The sequence below is a fragment of the Oryza glaberrima genome, chromosome 11 (genome assembly GCF_000147395.1).
Source record: "Oryza glaberrima chromosome 11, OglaRS2, whole genome shotgun sequence".
NCBI lineage: Eukaryota > Viridiplantae > Streptophyta > Magnoliopsida > Poales > Poaceae > Oryza > Oryza glaberrima.
Window position 1 is genome coordinate 7,079,165 of NC_068336.1, and position 19,066 is coordinate 7,098,230.

Below are 19,066 nucleotides of genomic sequence, written 5' to 3' on the forward strand. Positions count from 1 at the left end.
CCTTACATGTGTTATGCCTTCATATCAAGTGCAGGATCTTTTTATTGACACTTGTAAATGTTTTATGTTAGGCACCCTCACTGGCAGTAGACAAGTGGAGCCAAGGGGGAAGAGCATGGGCACTGCAATTGACAGTGAGCCCACTGCAATTGATCTCTTTAATGAGTTGCATTGCAGCAAAACTAAAGGTTTTAGTGAACCTGTGAAGAAAGCTATAGTAAGTACTGAACTATAACATTTTCTTTCCTTCTTTTATTAAGTACCTTATGCAATGAACCTTTATTTATATAATAATGCAAAACTGAAACCTTGCTTTGATTGCTAGGAGGATATGCATGCCCGGGAAGCCCTCACTTCATCATCAGGGCCTCCTTCGACAAATGATAGCATTTGAACAGGGTCAGATCAGTCCTCCCTAAGTTAGTTGTATGCTCAGGTGCATAGCTTTAACTTGTCTCTTGTGCTTTTGCATCCATATCAAGCCTATTGTACTGTTTCATTGGTGGCTGAATTTTTTGTTCATGGTGTGTATCAAAATTGCCTATTACTCTGCCTATTTCAATTTACTTGCTGGATTGTTTATAGTTGTTGTTACTATGAAATTAGATATTATTTAGTTGTGACTGGAAAAGAGCCATTTGATTGATCGATACTCTATTTTTTTCTGGATTATTAGCTGCAAAAGAGCCATTTGTTTGGATTTAGTTGCGACTAGAAAAGAGCCATTAGTTTGGACTTTATGGAAAAGAGCCATATCAATATATTGTTATTACTCAATTTACCTGCTGGATTATTACTCTAAACATTGTTTGTTCATTTGTTTGCCTCCAAGTCCAAACAAAATGGACTTTTTATTCACCAGCAACTGAAAACATGCACCTTTTGATGGCAGGAATGAGGTGGCTGAGCTTGGAATTTGATGGCTTGAGCTTGGAATTTGATGGCTCGTGTTAGTGTAGTTGAACTTCGAGGCTGTGATCGCTTTTGGTACTTCAGAACTTGGTGGTGTATGTGGCTGCTATTGTATGGTGTATGTGGCTGCTAGAACTTGGTGCTAGCTGCTGGTTGCTTGAAGGTTGGCGCTTTTGGTGGCCGGAGTTTTTTTTTTGCGTTGGTTGCTAGAACACAGGATTTTTTGGCACTAGTTGCTGGCTGCTGGCAGGATGCAGGCTGGAAATGCAGTGGCTGTTTGGTGGAATTTTTTTCCTGGCTGCTGGCAAGATGCACGCCGAAACATAGTAGTGGCTGCTAGGTGGAATTTTTTTGGTGCAGGAACTTGACACTACCTGTAGGAACTTCGTAGTCGGCTGGGGCTTGTGTAGGATGATGGTGGATGAAACATTTTGTATTCATGTTTCGTGCTTTTGTATGGAACATGTTGGAAACTGTATTCTGGAACTTGCTTTTGTATGGGCTGGAAAATTAATTATGGTTGGAATGTGATTATAATATAATTATGCAAATGGTTGTGGTTTATATTCTATGATTGCTTTTTAATTAGGCTGGCCCATAATATGGGCTAGAATTGTACTTTGGGCTATAATGAAAAAAATGTAAAAGCAAATTTGTAGCTGGGTCAAAAAAATATTTGGGCCAATTGTAATTGAAAATAGAAATCTTATGCTATATGGGCCGAATGTGAATTGCCACGTCATCTGCCACATCACCCGCCTTGTCATCTGCAATATCACATGTCATCATACACGTGGCCGTATTCGGTTCAATTTGTTATGACGAATTTGTCTTGTCATTCATCAATGACAGGAGAACTATTGTCACTGTATCAATGACGATGTCCTCGATGTCCTCTGGTGGTCACAGAAGCTGGTTAGTGACCCACCTTCTGTGATGACAGCCATTTCATCACAGCAGGCAGGTAGTGACAGGAAACAGGCTGTTATCGTCATAATGTAATCGTCACATAAGCCCAGAATTCTTGTAGTGCATGTAGATCTCTAACAAAACCATGTAATAGAACATACCCAATACACAGATCAAGAAATCATGGAGGATAAATCATGTCACTCATTTAGTTGGTTTATAATCAATAACTCATCAATATCGTGGATAAAGAACTCATCAAATAGGTGCACCACCACAACTACTGATCTCACTGTTGCCACCGCCGCTGTTGTCACCGAGACGTGGCCTTCGACCCTTCGTCAATCTCATCGAGCTACCTCTGTATCTCACATCCTCAGTCTAGGGTCACCGGATCCACTTGCAAAGATGCTGGGATTCCTCAAGCCAACCTCTATCCACAACCTCCTCCGAGGGAGGGGGAGGAAAACACTGCCATGTCACTACTATAGAAATGGTTTTTCCAAATAGTCAAAACAAATTTTTCGCAGGCGGGTGAAGTGCACACCAACCAGTAGGAGTCTACGAAAGTATGTAATTTCTAGCGACCCGCCGAACCACACGCGAAAATGTGGCTCCTTATGCCAACTGCATGGAAAAACAAAATTTGGCTAAACTAAAATAAGAATGTCAAAAAAACCAAAATCCAGAAAGCCTAGCCAATCCAACCATGCTGCCACCGTCCTCTTTCCGTCGTCATTGCCATCAACGTTGCCAAAGACTCAAGCAAGCTCCTCTGCCTCCCTCGCCGGAGTGGAGGGACTGGTCTTTGCCACCCAACAATGTCTTGCTGGCCATCGTCGTCGCAGTCAAAATCGCCGCCGCCGTTCCCGGAGTCCCCAATGAGACTGGGCGGGTCTACCGCTCCTGTGGGCGCTGGCGGTGGATACACGCTAATTAATTAGATCTCGATCTTCTGTTAGGTATTGATAACTCTCAATTTGGAGGAAGATTATAGACCCTTGGGGCCCATGACTATAATCTTCCCAAAAAGTACTCATGGCCCCAAGGGTCCTTATGGATCAATGGCTAGGCCTGTTTGAAGTTAATATTGAAGGGAGTCCCGAATCTGAGTCCAAAGCATGCAGAACATTATCTCTTTCCTTTTATGAACCAAAAATGATGTGGTAATGTTGGAGTAGACTTGGGGAAGGTCTTGGTTTCGTGCTCAATCAACTTCTTAGATCATCCATGTATTCCTTGTGCTCGGCCTCTTCCCCTTTAACCAAGCAAGCACCTCTGCAAAAGAGAACACACAGAACCTTTGCTTGATGAATACAAAAGTTAGCCATGGTCATATCCGAGCTAGTGATGTCCTATCAGCGCTAGTGATGTCCTAATCACGCTCAGCCCGAGCACCCCGACGCCGCTCCTAAGTCCAGCGATGGCGGATCCAGCCCTTCCAATGCTATTGCCGCCAAATTGACGATGGACAAGGAAAGGCAAGAGAGGCCAACCACTCCCGAGTCTGGTGGTTGCGGATCCTCTCCTCTCAAGGCCGCTGCCACCGCTGCCGGATCGATGATGGGGAGTGAGAGACGAGAGAGGTCGACCGCTCCTGAGTCCGACAGCAGAGGAGCCGCACCTCTAGAGGATGCCACTGCTGGATTGACGTCGGAGCAGGAGAGGCGAGGGAGGCCAGCCGTTCCCGAGTCCGACAAAGGCGGATCCATCCCTCATGTCGCTGGCGGTGGAAGATCCACCAAGGCCAGTGCTGCCCCCGTTTTTGTCTTCGACGTGCGCCACACCGCCGGAACCGCTCCACACATCAAACTATCATCGACGTCGAGCTTTCATCGAGAGAGAGGGACTAGGATGAGGTGAGGGAGATAAGGTGGAGAGAAGAGGAAGTGGGGGAGAGGAGGATGAGGATGACGACAGAAAGAGAGGACTTAGATATTTTAAGCACAAGCTCGACTTAGACGGCTAGTGAGTAATGGGCCTTTTAACAGGCCCACTTGCGAAAATAGGTTTATTTTCATAGGCGGGCTGTTGCGAAAATTATGAAATTTTCGCATGTGGTCCTTAAACCGTCCTTAGGGGAGTGATTTTTGCATACGAGGGCAATTATGGTATGTCTGCAACCTTGAGGAGGTCTCGTCCAGAAAAATTGATTATATTGAAGTTAGTTTCATGTTTTTTCTCTTTTTTTTCACCGGATTTCTTCCACTACTACATAATTTATTTTTTTCCAGACGAGACAGCCTATAGGTTATAGGTGGCCATAACTGTCCCCATATGCTAAAATTGCACTTCCCAGGGTGGTTCAAGGACCCGCCTGCGAAAATAAACCAATTTTTGCATGCGAGCCTTTTAAGAGGTCAGCTTACCACCAGTCCACCAGCTAGTCGCGCGCCTCACTCCCCTCACCTTTAAAAAAAAATACCCTCTACTTATCATGTCCCTTATTTTCCTCTCCTCCCTCATCCTCTCCTCTTCCTACACCTCCTCTCCTTCGATCCACTTTGTGGGCCACGAAGGCAAGCGCTCCGGGAGGTGGCAAAGGTGGCGGCGGCATCAATGGCTCCATCACACGAGCATGGCGACAACGACGTCGATGGTTCCATCACGTGAGAAAGAGAGTGGCGACAGCGACTTCAACACGGGCACGGGAGCGGGGCAGCCGGATCCACTGCCTGCGTCCGTAGCTGGCTTCGGTGCCCTCGCGACGCCCAGATCCATCGCTGGTGACCTCGCGACGCCCGGATCATCACCGGCGACCGCGAGGCGGGCGGATCCACCAACAGTGACCTCGTGGCATCTAGATACATCCCCGACAACTGCGAGAGTGGTGGATCCATCGATGACGGTGACGGTGGATCCGGCAGCGCCGGATTCGGGATTGGCGGATCCGTCGCCGTCGCCGCGTAGACAGTTGTGGTGACGACGATAGTGGACTACGGCTATCACGACGACAACGATGATGGCGGTGGTGGTGGTGACGACAATTATGGCTTGGGGAGTTTGGGCAGATCCATCGCCTGCGACCGCGGGACAGGCGGATCAACCGCCGGCGACTTTGCGGCGTCCAAATCTGTCCCCAACAACAACGGGACGGGTGGATCTATCGACTACAACTATGGTGACGGCGATGGTGTATCAAGCGGTGCTGGACTCGGGAGCTACAGATCTATCGACGTTGGCCTCGGGAGAGGCATTGGCTGCTGCGGTGATGACGAGGCGGACTACGGTGACCACGATGACGGGGATGACGGTGGTGGTGGTGGTGGTGGTGACAACAACGACGTTGGCTTGGAGAGTTAGGGTTTCAGCTGGCATTAGGCTGGAGCTGGGGTTTCGACTGATTTGGATTTTTGGAATACTTTTATTCTTTTTTTCATTAAATTTTTTTTTTTGCAGGTGGTCGGCATTTGTGATGCATGCGGTTGCACTAGCCACATGGAAAAATGTGATGGAAAAATGTGATTTTCACATACACCTTGCCACATGTGTGTAAGCGGCTGCTTCGCCCGCATGTAAAAAAGGGATTTTGATCGTCTGAAAAAAGGGAAAGCACAACCTACTTAATTCTACTAGCAAAGGCCACTTTCAGTCATTCGGTGGTATTGCCAACACTCGGTTTGTCACGGATCATGAATCATAATCATCTAGGCAGTGGCGGAGCCTAGGGCTGTCAACAAGCCGACCTCGAGCGAGCTCGCCTGCCTAAGCTCGAGCTCGATACAAGCTCGAGCCGAGCCTATAAAATGTTCGAGCTTTCAAACAGGCTCAGTTCGAGCTCGATCAAGCTCAAGCTCGACTACCGAGCTTGATTTTTAATTAGAACAATGTATCTTACAAGAGAGAATCCCTTATACGTCACACAAAATTTACCAGTTCCCTTATATGCCACTCAAAATTGACTTCTTCCTTTTATGCCATTGGTTCAGGTTTTTCCACCCTTTTATGCCACTTCCAGCACTATTACGTTTGTTGACTGTTAGTCAAATGTTAGTTTTTTCATAAATGACCAATATGCCCTCTCAACTTAAAAAAAAGTGTAAACTTCAAAAATTCATAACTAATTTATTTTAAATCCTTTTCGAGTGAACAAAATTTTGTCAAAACCAGTGAAAAATGCTCTTTGTATTAAAAATATTGTTGGGAACCTTCATGTTTCATGCTTATATTGAAATTTCATTTGTGATAGTGATGGCTAAAATTGCACGTGACGCGAAAAAAATAATAATCAATTTTCATATGTTGTACCAACTTCTCTATCAAACGAAAAATATCTATCATTGGTTGTATACCAATTCTCAAGGGCAAATACGTCTTTTTACTGTGAAGTTAATGGTCAACTGACGGTGAAATGACGGCAATGACATAAAAGGGACGACAAACTTGAACTGGTGGCATAGAAGGGAGAAGCCAATTTGGAGTGGTATATAAGTGAAGCGGTTAATTTGGAGTGGCATATAAGGGAGGAGCCAATTTGGAGTGGCATATAAGTGAAGCGGTTAATTTGGAGTGGCATATAAGGGATTCTCTCATATTTCAAAGGATAATCTTTAAAAAATAACTAATTTAGGGTTCATCATATTAGTAGAAGAGGAAAAATAATAAACAAATATATGGTGCCAATACAAGGCATACAAATAAAAATTGATCTCCCAATTTATTAAATAGCAAAAAAATTATATATTACTAAGCTCGTTAGAAGCTCGAGCTCGGTTCGACGACAAAGCTCGCAAGTTTTGGGATAGGCTCGGGCTCGGCTCGTTCCGAGCTCGAATCAAACCTAGGATGAGGCGAGCTCGAGCAGCTCACGAGCCTCGAGCTTTTTTACACAATCTGGGACCTCTGGTTTTTCAAGAATGGTGGAAGGAAGAGTTGCACGAATCATCAGGAGGCACACGGACATGGACAATTCTGTTAGACAACATAATTAAAGCTGTTCTATTAGGTTTTTTGGCGAGATGTAGTTGGCCGTCGACTGCATGTGCGCCGGCTAGCTCTTCTCTCTGTCCATCCTCGAGTCTTAGAGGCTCTCTGTTCCAAAATAATAAACAGATCTAGTACAATTTATGACACATCTTAATATTATACTAAATCTGATCGAGACAATATATATATATATATATATATATATATATATATATATATATATATATATATATATATATATATATATATATATATATATATATATATATATATATATGTATGTAATAGGTTAGTTTATTTTAAAATGAAGAAAGTAAACATCATCGGAAGTAGACATCGTCACATTGATAGCTCTGTCCTTAGCTGACTGACCTATTATACCGTGGATGCTCTAAACGTTGACTCATTGGAGTATATATTTAATAGAGTAAAGTCCATCACTGGTCTCTAAACTTGTACCGTTGTGTTATCCCGGTCCCTAAACTCATATCGACCGTTCAGGTCCTCAAACTTGTTCGACTGTATCATCCCGGTCCCTAAAGTTGCAGATGACTCGTTTAGATCCTCCAACTTGTTCAGTTGTGTCACCCCGGTACTTAAACAGGATGGTCTAAAAACTTTATATCAAAAAATAATTCATAACTTTTTCATGTGAACTCTAATGAAGACAAACTTTATATTAAAATTGTAGCCCTCGAAGCGGTCTACAACTTTGTTGTTGAAAAGTTTTTGAATTAAAACTGTTTAGGGTTCCAAAATATTGTTGCATGTTTATAGATTTTGAAATTTTAATTTTAAAATTACATTTTGGGACAAAAATGACTTAAAATAAAAAAAATCAACTATAAAGTTGTAGATCGCGTCGAGGGCTACAAGTTGGTTATAAAGTTTGTCTTCATTAGAGTTCACATGAAAAATGTATGAATTATTTTTAAATATAAAGTCTTTAGACCGTCCTATTTGACCCAGATGATATTCAAATCCAAGTTTAGGGACCGGGGTGACACAACTAAACGAGTTAGAGGACCTAAACGAGTGATCTGCAAGTTTAGGGATCGGGATAACACAGTCGAATAAGTTTGAGGACCTGAACGGTCGATTTGAGAGTTTAGGGACCGGAATGACACAACGGTACAAGTTTAGGGACCGGTGATGGACTTTACTCTATTTAATATATAGTAGAGCTAACTAATAGCTACTACATAAGCTAATCTAAAAATAGTATAAGAGCTGATATTATAAAAAAATGTCCGTGCGTTGCAACGGGTGAAATCTATTTTAATCTTATTATTGTTATATGGTTTAGTTAATATGAAATTCACTCTATTAAATTCGCTTGGATATATATTTTGTTAGAAAATCATGAGCTTGCAATTAGGAGTCCGATTATCTCAAGTTAGCATGCGAGGTTTTTAAAGAAATTTCTTATACGATTCCTTATGTATTTTCAAAAGCGAACGAAATTAAAAATCGACTAAAATACATATTTGTATTTTCAAAAGCGAACGAAATTTAAAAACCGACCCATACACGGATGACGCGCCAAAATACCGGCAAAAACATCTTCAATTTTTTTTTAAAAAAAAGTAGTATAAGTAGAAGAGAAGATTATAAATGAGAAGTCCTTTTTCGAGGGAGTCGGACTTTTTTTTTTTTTGGACTCGGATGTTTTTTTCTCTTTTTTACGGTAGAAGTTTTTTTTTCCTCCGTTTTTTCTTGCCTTTTTTTCTCCACGGGGAGTTGGATTTTTTTTTTTTACGATAGAAGTTATTTTTCTTTTTTTATTTTATCTCCTTTTTTCACCGGGGGAGTCAGACATTTTTTTTTAGTCGGATGGTTTTTTCTTTTTATTTTACGATAGAAATTTTTTTCCTCTTTTTCCTCGCCTTTTTTTCCACCGGACGACGGAAAGTTGTTTTATTTTTTAAGTAGTAGTAGAAGTAGAAGTAGATTAGCTATAAGGTTATCTTTATTTTTTTCTCCCATATTTCTCTCATTTGTGTAGTTAATGTATTTATTTTGTTCATCACAAAATAAATTGATTTATACTTTTTTCATCCCAAAATAAGTGAGTGCAGTTATTTTGGAATAGAGGGAGTAGCTACGAGCTTAGATATAGACATATATAGCCAAGAAAATCAATTTAATTTGGAATGGAGGGTGTATTATGTACATGTTGCTTTAGAATGTTTACAATCAAAACTCTAACTAGCTTCAATCACTGCCTCAAACATGTAAAAACAATAAGATTTAATATATAAAAATGTTATCGGAAGATTAATTTAGCATTACAAATACTTCTCTCTAAATAGCTATAGTTTTATAATTTCTACAGGCACATGATTAGAAAAAGAAAATCAAAATAAAGCATGTATTGTACATTAGAGATTGTATTGATGTGCTAAACCAAGTAAAATAGAATAAAGGGAGTACTCCGTATTAGAAAAGCCACTTTCAGTGATCTGAAATCATAAATCACATTTTATTGGTGTCCTCTACTTTTTACTCCTAACAAATTATTGACGACCTCATGCTACACCATGCAGTACAACATATGAGACCAACACAAGTCCCCACGTGTCATCTTACTACTGGCTTACTAGCTCACTAGTTCCTAGTGATAGCTACCATACGTGGCATCTCGCCTAATCAGTCCACGTCATCACTCACCACCCCCATCACGCAACCCCACCCCAATCACTCACTCACTACCACCAACCAACCACAGTACTGCTCGTGCTCGTGCTCGTATCGTGCACTGCGACGCCGACCAGTCAGTGCTCGCCGCCGGCGCCGGCGACGATGTCCTTGATCCGGAGCATGAGGTCGCGCGCCTCGGCGAACTCCGGGAAGATGTAGAAGGCGTGGATGGCGTCGGGGTAGTCGAGCACGCGCACCGCCTTCCCCTTCCCGCGGAGCGTCTCGCAGTAGCGGCGCTGCCAGTCCTGGAGCGGGTCGTAGCCGCCGATCACCACCGTGGCCGGAGGGAACGCCGGGGAGTCAATGCCGGCGGCGCCGGCGGGGGAGGCCGCGTGCGCGGCCTCGTGGGTGCGGTCGGCGCCGGGCGGGAGGAACGCGCGCCAGAGCCAGTCGGTGCGCGGGACGGAGACGATGGGCGCGCCGACGAGGCGGAGCTCGGCGGGGGTGCGCTCCTCGCCGCCGAAGAATGGCTGGATGGCGATGAGGCCGGCGAGGCGGAGGTTGGCGAAGGTGGTGGAGGCGAGGGCGTAGCGGCGGGCGACGTGGTGCGCGATGTTGGCGCCCGCGCTGTCCCCGGCGACGAAGCAGCGGGTGACGTCGAGTGGTGGAACGTCGCCGTCGTCGGCGGCGAGGGGGTGGTTGTTGGGGTCGTCGAGGAAGCGGAGCGCGGCGAGGCCGTCGTCGTAGGGCGTCGGGTAGCGGTGCTCCGGCGAGCGGCGGTAGTCGACGGACAGCACGGCCGCGCCGGCGTACCTGGCGATGCGTCGGCACGCGGCGTCGTAGGCGCGCGACGCCGCGGACAGGTACGCGAACCCGCCGCCGTGGAAGAACACCACGACGGGCAGCGGCTTCGTCGCGTCGCCGGTGCCGCCGCCTCCTCCGGAGGGGCAAGGATAGAAGAGGCGGGCGCGGAGCGGGATCGCCGGGTCGACGACGACGTCGCGCGACGCGACGCCGTTGCGCGGCGCGGCGGAGGGCGGGACGTGCGGGTCGAGGAAGTTGAGGAGGCGGCGGTTGATGGTGCCGTCGGCGCGGCACGTGGCGTCGGTGAGGCACCCCGCGGCGAGGATGGAGAGGCGCGTCCGCCACGCCATCGGCGGCGCCACCCCCTTCTTCGTCGGCTTCTCCATGGCCGTGCCTCTCGATTCGGACAGCCGAGGTGAGCTGTGCTACTGAGCTAACTGAGGTAGTGAGAGGTTTGTCTGATGCGGAAGCGGAAGCGTGGGAGACTGGGATATTTATGGGAGGAGAGAGGTGGCTGACGGGTGGGACCATAGCCACGCTGCCGGCCGGGGAGCTCTACTGGCCTGTGACTGTGGTCGTTTGGTGGTTCTGAGAGTTAATTTCTCCCGCCCGCAAAACGAATTGATTTATTAGTACATAAATTACTATGGAAGGTGCCCCGCTTATGAGTGGACACTTATATTATATTATAGAAAGATAAGATTTTTTTTCAGAAATTTTGTCTTATAGGTTATGGGCAAACTAAAGTTTAGATAATATTATTTTATAATAATTTAAGGGTTCTATTTTTCTTAAGGTATCTTTAAAAACCATTCACAAACTTTTGAGTAGGAGATGGATTAAGTACTTACGACTTTTGAATTATGTTTTTTCTCTCAAGTTAATAAGAAACTATTGCTAGTTAATTATCATACATTCTATCTATATACATACCGTGTAGTATGGCCACAAATGAAAAATACGAGTGCAAGATACTCAAAATTCTTGTGATTAAATCGTCTCACGAAGGCGCATGATATAGTAATAAAGGGAGGAAAGCATATGCATAGAAAAAAGAAGAAAGGGGAAAATGAAAAAAGGGAGGGGAAGGGTACGTACCCACGCACGTAGGTGCATACCTATGCCGCGGGAGGAGAGGTGGGACCTATTAGTATTTAGTTTCTTCTAATATCAATTTAATCTAACGGTTTATAATATTGGACGTAGCGATTTAAGTGAAAATCAAGTAATAGATACTTTGATTTTTTTCTTAGAATTTATAATATTTGCCCTAATTTATTAGAGCGCCACGTGGCAGCTTGAGAGTATTTTAAGGAATTTTAAAGGACTTTACACATTAACCGTGCAATATATATAGGGGACATATGTAAAATTTGTTCCAGCTTCGTTTATGTTTATATACATGTAGAGAGAAAATAATTTTGTGGCTAGCAAGCCATTAGATGTCTAATTAATAGCAATTAATTTTGACACCTATTTACAATTATTCAGAGTAGATCTTACATATTCATCTTACGACTTTGATGATTCGTTGATCACCAATTTACTGATTACCATGACTCGCATGAAAAAAAAAATATATACTACTTAAGGTTTAGGATAGCTGAAATTGATGAACTATCTAATTTATGAGATAGCTATTTGAGGGTATAAATGAATGAATTGACTTCTAAAAAGTTAAAATGTTGTCTAAAGAAGACACCATTTAAAAACTTGGAAAGCGTGCAAACAAAAATCTAAAATATGAAATCGGGAAAAAAAAAGAAAGGGCCTTAAACTCCCTTTATCACCCTTGTCGTAGTTAGAGTTCTATTGATATTCATCAATATTGCGCTCACATTTATAACATAATGATTCCTTTCACATGTACGAACAAATAGTACAAAATCCAAATACGACATAACACAAATACAATATAATTATTATGTAATAAACTCTCAGTTTCAGCTTAAACAGAGCTAAGTGTTGGGAAAAACACAACCCATGGTGCTTAATTATTCCCTTGCTTCATCACACATTTAATTTTCTTCTCATGTTATTAACAAAATTAATCATCTTCATATATGATTTGATATGTGGAAAAGCTGTAACTAGCGCTACAGCGGTTATGATCACCTTAGATGTTTCACACACTACGCTTTGTCACGCGTGCGAAAAGCAAAGGTGCAGACGTGCATTGTGCAGCGGGCAAAAAAAGAATTTCGGACGCTTTATTTATTAGAAAAAAATACATCCGATGATTATAATAATAGGTCCGCCGGTTACGGTGTAAGTGTAAATTAGTTAGATTTTTAAATTGTTAATTTAATGGATACATAATAAAATGGTGTAGACCTTATTTTTATTTTGAAACAGTACATTGCTTGAGAATAATAGACCAATGTAATAAAAAATAGATCCGAGGATTTACATAATGGGGCCATCAGTTTAAGTGCACATATAAATTAGTTAATATAGATCTTAAATTGTTTATTTAATAGGTACACAATATAATTATGTAAAATTTATTTTAAAATAGTGCATTATTTGAAAATAATAGTACAATGTAAAGAGTACACCGGTTTAAGTTATATGATGGCAGATTTTTTGTTTATAAAATTATGAATATTTAGAAAAATATCCATTATATATATAGATGGAAAAAAAAGGAGAAAAGAAAAAGGGAAGGAAGTTGTCACGCCCGAAATTTCTATCCAAAATTCCAAACGCTTACATGTGTGTGAACCCTCGTCCAGGAATCAGCCGAGGCACACAATAACAAATTGATAATAGAGTACAATTATTACTCTAATTAATAAGTGAATAAAATGTCATTACAGAGGTAGATAGTTTCTCTCAATCAATAAAGATCTAAGCAACGGAAAAATAAGATAAACGGCGCAGACGACTCCACTCCACAGGCAGCTTGACCAGGGCTACACCTAATCCTCCACACCATCAGCATCACTGTCGAACTCCTCATCTGATGAATGATTGCAAGGTGAGTATATGACATACTCAACAAGCCACGCAGCAAATATGCAAGTGCACAGGATAACAAAGGATGGCATAGTAGGGTTTCATTTGCATAAACAGCATTCAATAAACATTTCAGAATTTAATAAAACAGTTAAGTAATAATTAAACAATATTAATCCAACTTTATACAACATACCCTGTTGCATAGGCCCAACCATTCTGAACAACCAATCCCGGCTGCACAGTTCTATCTCCAAACCAGGAATATACCATTCCAAACCAGGAGCTAATCAAATTATTACCAGTTATAGCATCTTTTATTATGGTGAGAAGTGTGAAACTAAGCACGAAAGACATTGTTAGACCCGCCCATAACCGCGGGCACGGCTATTCGAATAGTTTTACTCTCGCCAGAGATGTACCACTGTACCCACCAGACACAGCCCCACGACATGTCACCATGCGCCTCGATACCACCACGGTACCTCGGAAAGGAGCTGTGACAGTACCCCTCGCACAACACAATCCACCACAGCGCACCGTTCCTGGATCATAATCACCCCCTTATAAACAAGGCATGTACTCCCCAGCGACCCCCGTGGGCTTATCTCCGCCACTTCTCAGTCTGGTGCCCCGCAATGAACCATGTTATACAAAAGGTAAAGCCGTTGCCCACGCTAGCTTATGGTTGGCACGGTTAATGTTTCACAACCGAAAATCGTGAACCGGTCCTTAATTGTCATGAGCACGACCATCAAAACCATGTGCTCACAACCCACCATTATCAGGTTTTAGTTGGCAAATTAATTAATTAACCAATCATGATTAACCATTATGAGCTATCATTAAGCCATCATTAAATAATAGTGAATCATAAGTTATCCCAATAGTGTGCTAATATTTCTAAGCATGGCTAAGCAATCATATCTAATATCTAGCTGAACCAATATATAAAGCCCAACTAGTCAAGTTATAATAACCCAAGGTATCAAGGAATAAAGTAATCAAGAACAAAAGGGCTATAACAAACAATAGGTTAATTCCACCCAATGACATTCGAAAATAAATGCAATAGTTGAATAGAAACAATAGCTTTAAACGGGATCAACATGCTCAAAGGGTTGTTTGGGATCTGTGTGACTTGCCTTGCTGGCCTTGGAACTCCTCAAATTCTTCTCCTGCGAAAACGAACTCTCCGGAAACGTCGGAATCTAAACAGAAAAGAGCAAAAACACCATAACAGCACATAAACAAGCATGAACAGTACATGTGGATATTTTTAACATGTAGATCTCAATTTTAGAAAAATTTAGAGACTTGAACCAACTAAATCCGAGCTAAGATGAATTAGTTATGAATTTTTAAAGATTAAATCGGATTAAAACACTTATATGGATTTTAATTGAATTATGACGCAATAATGAATTATTTTTGAAAAGGAAAAAGGGAATTATTGCGTCAGCGGCTAGGGTTCGCGGTGGACCGGGCGCACGGCGGCGGCTCACGGAAACGAACGGCCGAGATCGATCCATCCAAAACGGACGGCCAAGATCCAACGGTCCACGACCGGTCTACGGCGGACGGCAACGATGACGTCGGCGATGACGTCACCACCGGCGGCGGCTCGGGCGCGCAAGCTCGCCGGCGAACGACGGCGCGACGACGCGAACGGAGGGCACCTACGGGTAGCGGACGGCACGGCGAACTCACCGGTGACCAAAGTAGCGGCGGAGGAGCAACGGACGGCGACGGCGTCGAAGAAGAAGCGGCGGCGACCTTCGGCTTGACGACGGCGACGGTGCTCCGGCGGTTGACAGCGACGGCGAAGGGGCGGACGAGGACGGCGACGAGACGGCGACCACGATGGTGACCTCCCCGAGTAGCGACGACGACTGGAGCGACGGCGGCGCACGGCTGGAGCGGCGGCGACGACGGCGGCGCAAGGGCTCACGGCGCTAGGGCTCTACGGGCGACGAGAGACGAAGGCGAGGGTGGCGACGGGTAGCGGAGGACCTGGGGGTGCTCATATAGGGGCTAGGGCGCGGCGGCGAAGGCCCACGGCGACCGGCGACGCGAAGGAAAGATTAGGGTTCGAGAGAGAGACGAATCCGATTCGAGATCGAATCCGCGAATTTCCAAAGCGATTTAGACGATGTTTCCAAAAGGGAAAAGGTAGAGTGGATCACGGGGATCCTTTCCCCTCAATCAATTTTACCGGAACGAAAAGGGACGGCCGGATTTGGAATGGCGGCGGCGGCGTGGCGCGGCTAGGGTTTCGTTGGGAGGAAGACGACGACCCTGACAGGCGGGCCCCACCTGTCATCGGGCGGACGCGCGCGCGGGCGGCGGCTGCGGGCCGGCTTGGGCCGAGGAAGAGAGAGAGATGGATTGGACCGACTTTCGGCCCAAAGCCAAAAGAGGATTTTAAAAACCTTTTCCAATTTAAATTATTCATGAAATGCAATTCCATTTATTAAAAAATACTTCCTTAGCTCAAATAAATCCCAGAAAAATCTAGGAATTATAGAATTAAGCAAAGTATTTAATGAAATTTTATCTGGCCCACTTTTATATTGGGATTTATTATTTAAAAATTAGATCTTATTTTTAAGGCTTTTAAAAATCATTTCTAATAATTCCAATTAAACAACAATTTATATATTTAGGATTTTTAGGGTGTGACAGAAGTGCACGTATGTACATACACACATATACCTGCCAATGTGTGGGAGGAGGATATGCGGGATCCCATGGTATTTAGTTTGTTTTAAGATCGATTTTATCTAACGGTGTATAATATTGGACCCATCAATTTAAGTGAAACTCAAGGGGTAAATGTTTTGTTTTTTTCTTAGAATTTCTAGGATTTTCTCTAATTTATTAGAGCGCCACGTGGTGACTTGAGAGCGTTTGTAGGAAGTTTAAAGGACTTTTAGTATATAATAGATAATAGATTAATTAATTAACTAATTATTACTCCCCTCCGTTTTAGGTTATAAGATATTTTAACTTTGATCAAAGTTAAATTGTTTCAGGTTTGACTAAATTTATAGATAAATATAGTAAGATTTATAATACCAAATTAGTTTTATTAAAGTAATAACTAAATATATTTTTATAATAAATTTATCTTAGGGCGAAAATATTACTATTTTTTTCTATAAACTTGGTCACATTTAAAGTAGTTTGACTTTGACCAAAGTCAAAACATTTTATAACCTGAAACGGAGGGAGTAGGTAATTTTTTGAAGAAATAGATTAATACGATTTTATTTATAACTTTTCTATACGAAATTTTTCTGAAAAGTACACCATTTTGGCAGATTGAGAAACGTGCATACACAAAACAAGAGATAAGGCCTTGTTTAGATTATAATTTTTCTTTCAATTTTCAACTTTTCCATCACATTGAACTTTCTACACACACAAATTTCCAATTTTTCCGTCACATCGGTCTATTTTTTTCAAACTTCCAATTTTAACGTGGAACTAAACACGGCCTAAGTAGGGAACAATTCCCACCGAACACAGCAGCTACTCCTTCCGTCCCATTTTAAACATAGTTATGACTTTCCGTGTTCAATTTTGATCGTATATCATATTTGAAACTTTTTATAATTAATAATTTTATTCTTATTTGATAAATAGTATATTATGCGTGATTTATGTTTTTAATTTAAAAATATTTTTAAATAAGATGAAACATTAAAATTGGACAATGGATAGGTGTCGGTCGGTGTGGCCGCCGGCGGCGGCGGCAAATGGTTAATTACAGCGAGGTGGCCATTAACTGCTATCTACTCTACTGACCAGCTATATGGCGCATATGGGGAGAGTTAATGGGAGCAACTACTGGTGTGTGTAATGTGTTCGCAGATGCACGCACTGTGCGTGTACCTGCTGGCTGCGGGCGGCCGTGGGTGGGAGCGCGAGACCAGCGCAACGGCAGGCAGCACACGGGTTCCGCCTTCCGCGCGCGGCGCCGATGGTGTGATGCGCCAGCGACGCATGTGGGTCGCCTCCAGTACCGTCAGCTTAACATGTGGGCCCTTCAAGTGACTGATTCTGTAAATCTTTTGGGCCAGCTCCAGCTCCACTTTCATCTCTTTTGGAGTTGGAGCTTAGTCAAATAGTTTCAGCTCCACCTAAAATAGGAGAGGAGTTGGGTGGAGCTATCTCACATAATAAACTAGAGAGATGTGGTTGGGTTTAGACAGCTCTACAACTCCACTACAGACCCAACTTGTAAAGCTAAATTTCGAAGTTGGAGCTCTATCAAACAGGCCATCTATCTAGCGGTTCCACGTATCCGTGATGCACATCAGATAACAGTGTTGTAGAGGGGATATCCGGATCGAAGCACAGCACATGATCATTCTATCATCTTGTAGTTTGGATCATCCTAATAAATACGATGCATACATCCAATAGAATTAGATAACATGAGAGTAGAGGATTTTAAAAGTAATAATTTAATGGAGAATGAGTCATAATTAATTGCTTACATGTATATATATTTTATAGTATTATAGAACATTAAGAAAAGTGATAGTGTCATAATTATATTATCGAACGAATGGAGGACATCCTGCAATCTCTTCCTCCATCTACTTGTACGCATGCACTGATACACCGCGTGGTAGAGTTTGCTAGAATTATCTCGAGTCTGTAGTCAGTACAGGTTTAACAGGAAGTGAAGGATTTCACACCACTGATGGAGAAACCATTTTTGGTCGGTCCACCAGATTTCACAATAGTCCTGGTTGTATTAAAAACCGGGACTAAAAATATCTTTAGTCCCGGTTTGAAAGCTCTGGGGAATTTTTTGATCACTAAAGATCTATTTATAGTCCCGGTTGGTAACACCAACCAGAAAAAAAGATAGATATAAACTTTACTCCCGGTTCATGTTACCAACCGGGACTAAAGATCTATTTTTAGTCCCAGTTGGTAACACCAACCGGGAAAAAAGTCGACATAAGCGAGGTGGTTGCACGTGGATCGGATCAATACAATCTCCTCTCCTTTTTTTACTCATCTCCTCACAGGGTCATCCTTATCTCTTCCTCTCCCTCCTCCCTTCCTCTCCTGCTCTCCTTCCTCCCCACCTCCCTCTGCAACGGCAGGGCGCGGCGCGGCGCGCAGAGGGCCGGGCGAGGCGGCGTGGCGACGCGCGGGCGGCTGGCGGCCTCGCGGCGGCGGCCGGGGACGTGGCGGGCGGCGCGCGTTGGCTGCCGGCCGACGCGACGGCGCGGCGCACGGAGGGCCGGGCGAGGCGGCGCACCGGCGCTGGCGGCTGGCAGCGGAGCCGGGGACGCGGCGGGCGGCGCGCCGGTGGCCGCCGCGGCAGTAGGCCGTTCGTCTTCTCTCTTTTTTTTGTTGAGATTCTGTGATTCAGATCTGAGACGATTTATGTGTGATGTGAATATGTGATGTATTTGATTGTGTGTGTGATGTGAATATGTGATGTATTTGTGATGAATTTTGTAGAAGTTGTGATGTAATTTTTTTAAGATTTTGTGATGTATTTAGAAATATTGATTTGAGAATTTGGAGACTATTCGGGGATGATTGATTTAGGATTTTGGGATAGGATAGAGTGAATCAATTAATTAAAAACAATGAAGAAAAGAATAGAATAAAGTAGCAACCGGAGCTAGCCAGTTAGCCTCTTTACTCCCGGTTACTTTATCTTTAGTCCCGGTGTCTTTAGTCTCGGTTGGTGCTAAAAATGGATTTTTACTTCCGATTTTTTATCTTTAGTCCCGGATTTATAGTCCCGGTTGAAAAACCGGGACTACAGGGGGGTTACGAACCGGGAGTAAAAACTTCTTCTCCACCAGTGCACGTTGGTTTTCTATAGCAAGGTCAATTAACCTCTTAATATTACTTTATCTTTTTGTTTGCTTTTTAACGA

The 19,066-nt window shown here is 43.3% G+C and overlaps 1 protein-coding gene across 1 annotated transcript; it reads right to left on the reverse strand.

Moving 5' to 3' along the window:
- Nucleotides 1-9,115: 9,115 nt before the first annotated feature.
- On the reverse strand, nucleotides 9,116-10,673 carry LOC127753867 (probable carboxylesterase 18). Its single transcript, XM_052279319.1, has one exon. It carries the CDS (start codon nucleotides 10,575-10,577, stop codon nucleotides 9,522-9,524), a length of 1,056 nt encoding a protein of 351 aa, XP_052135279.1. The 5' UTR covers nucleotides 10,578-10,673; the 3' UTR covers nucleotides 9,116-9,521.
- Nucleotides 10,674-19,066: the final 8,393 nt, after the last annotated feature.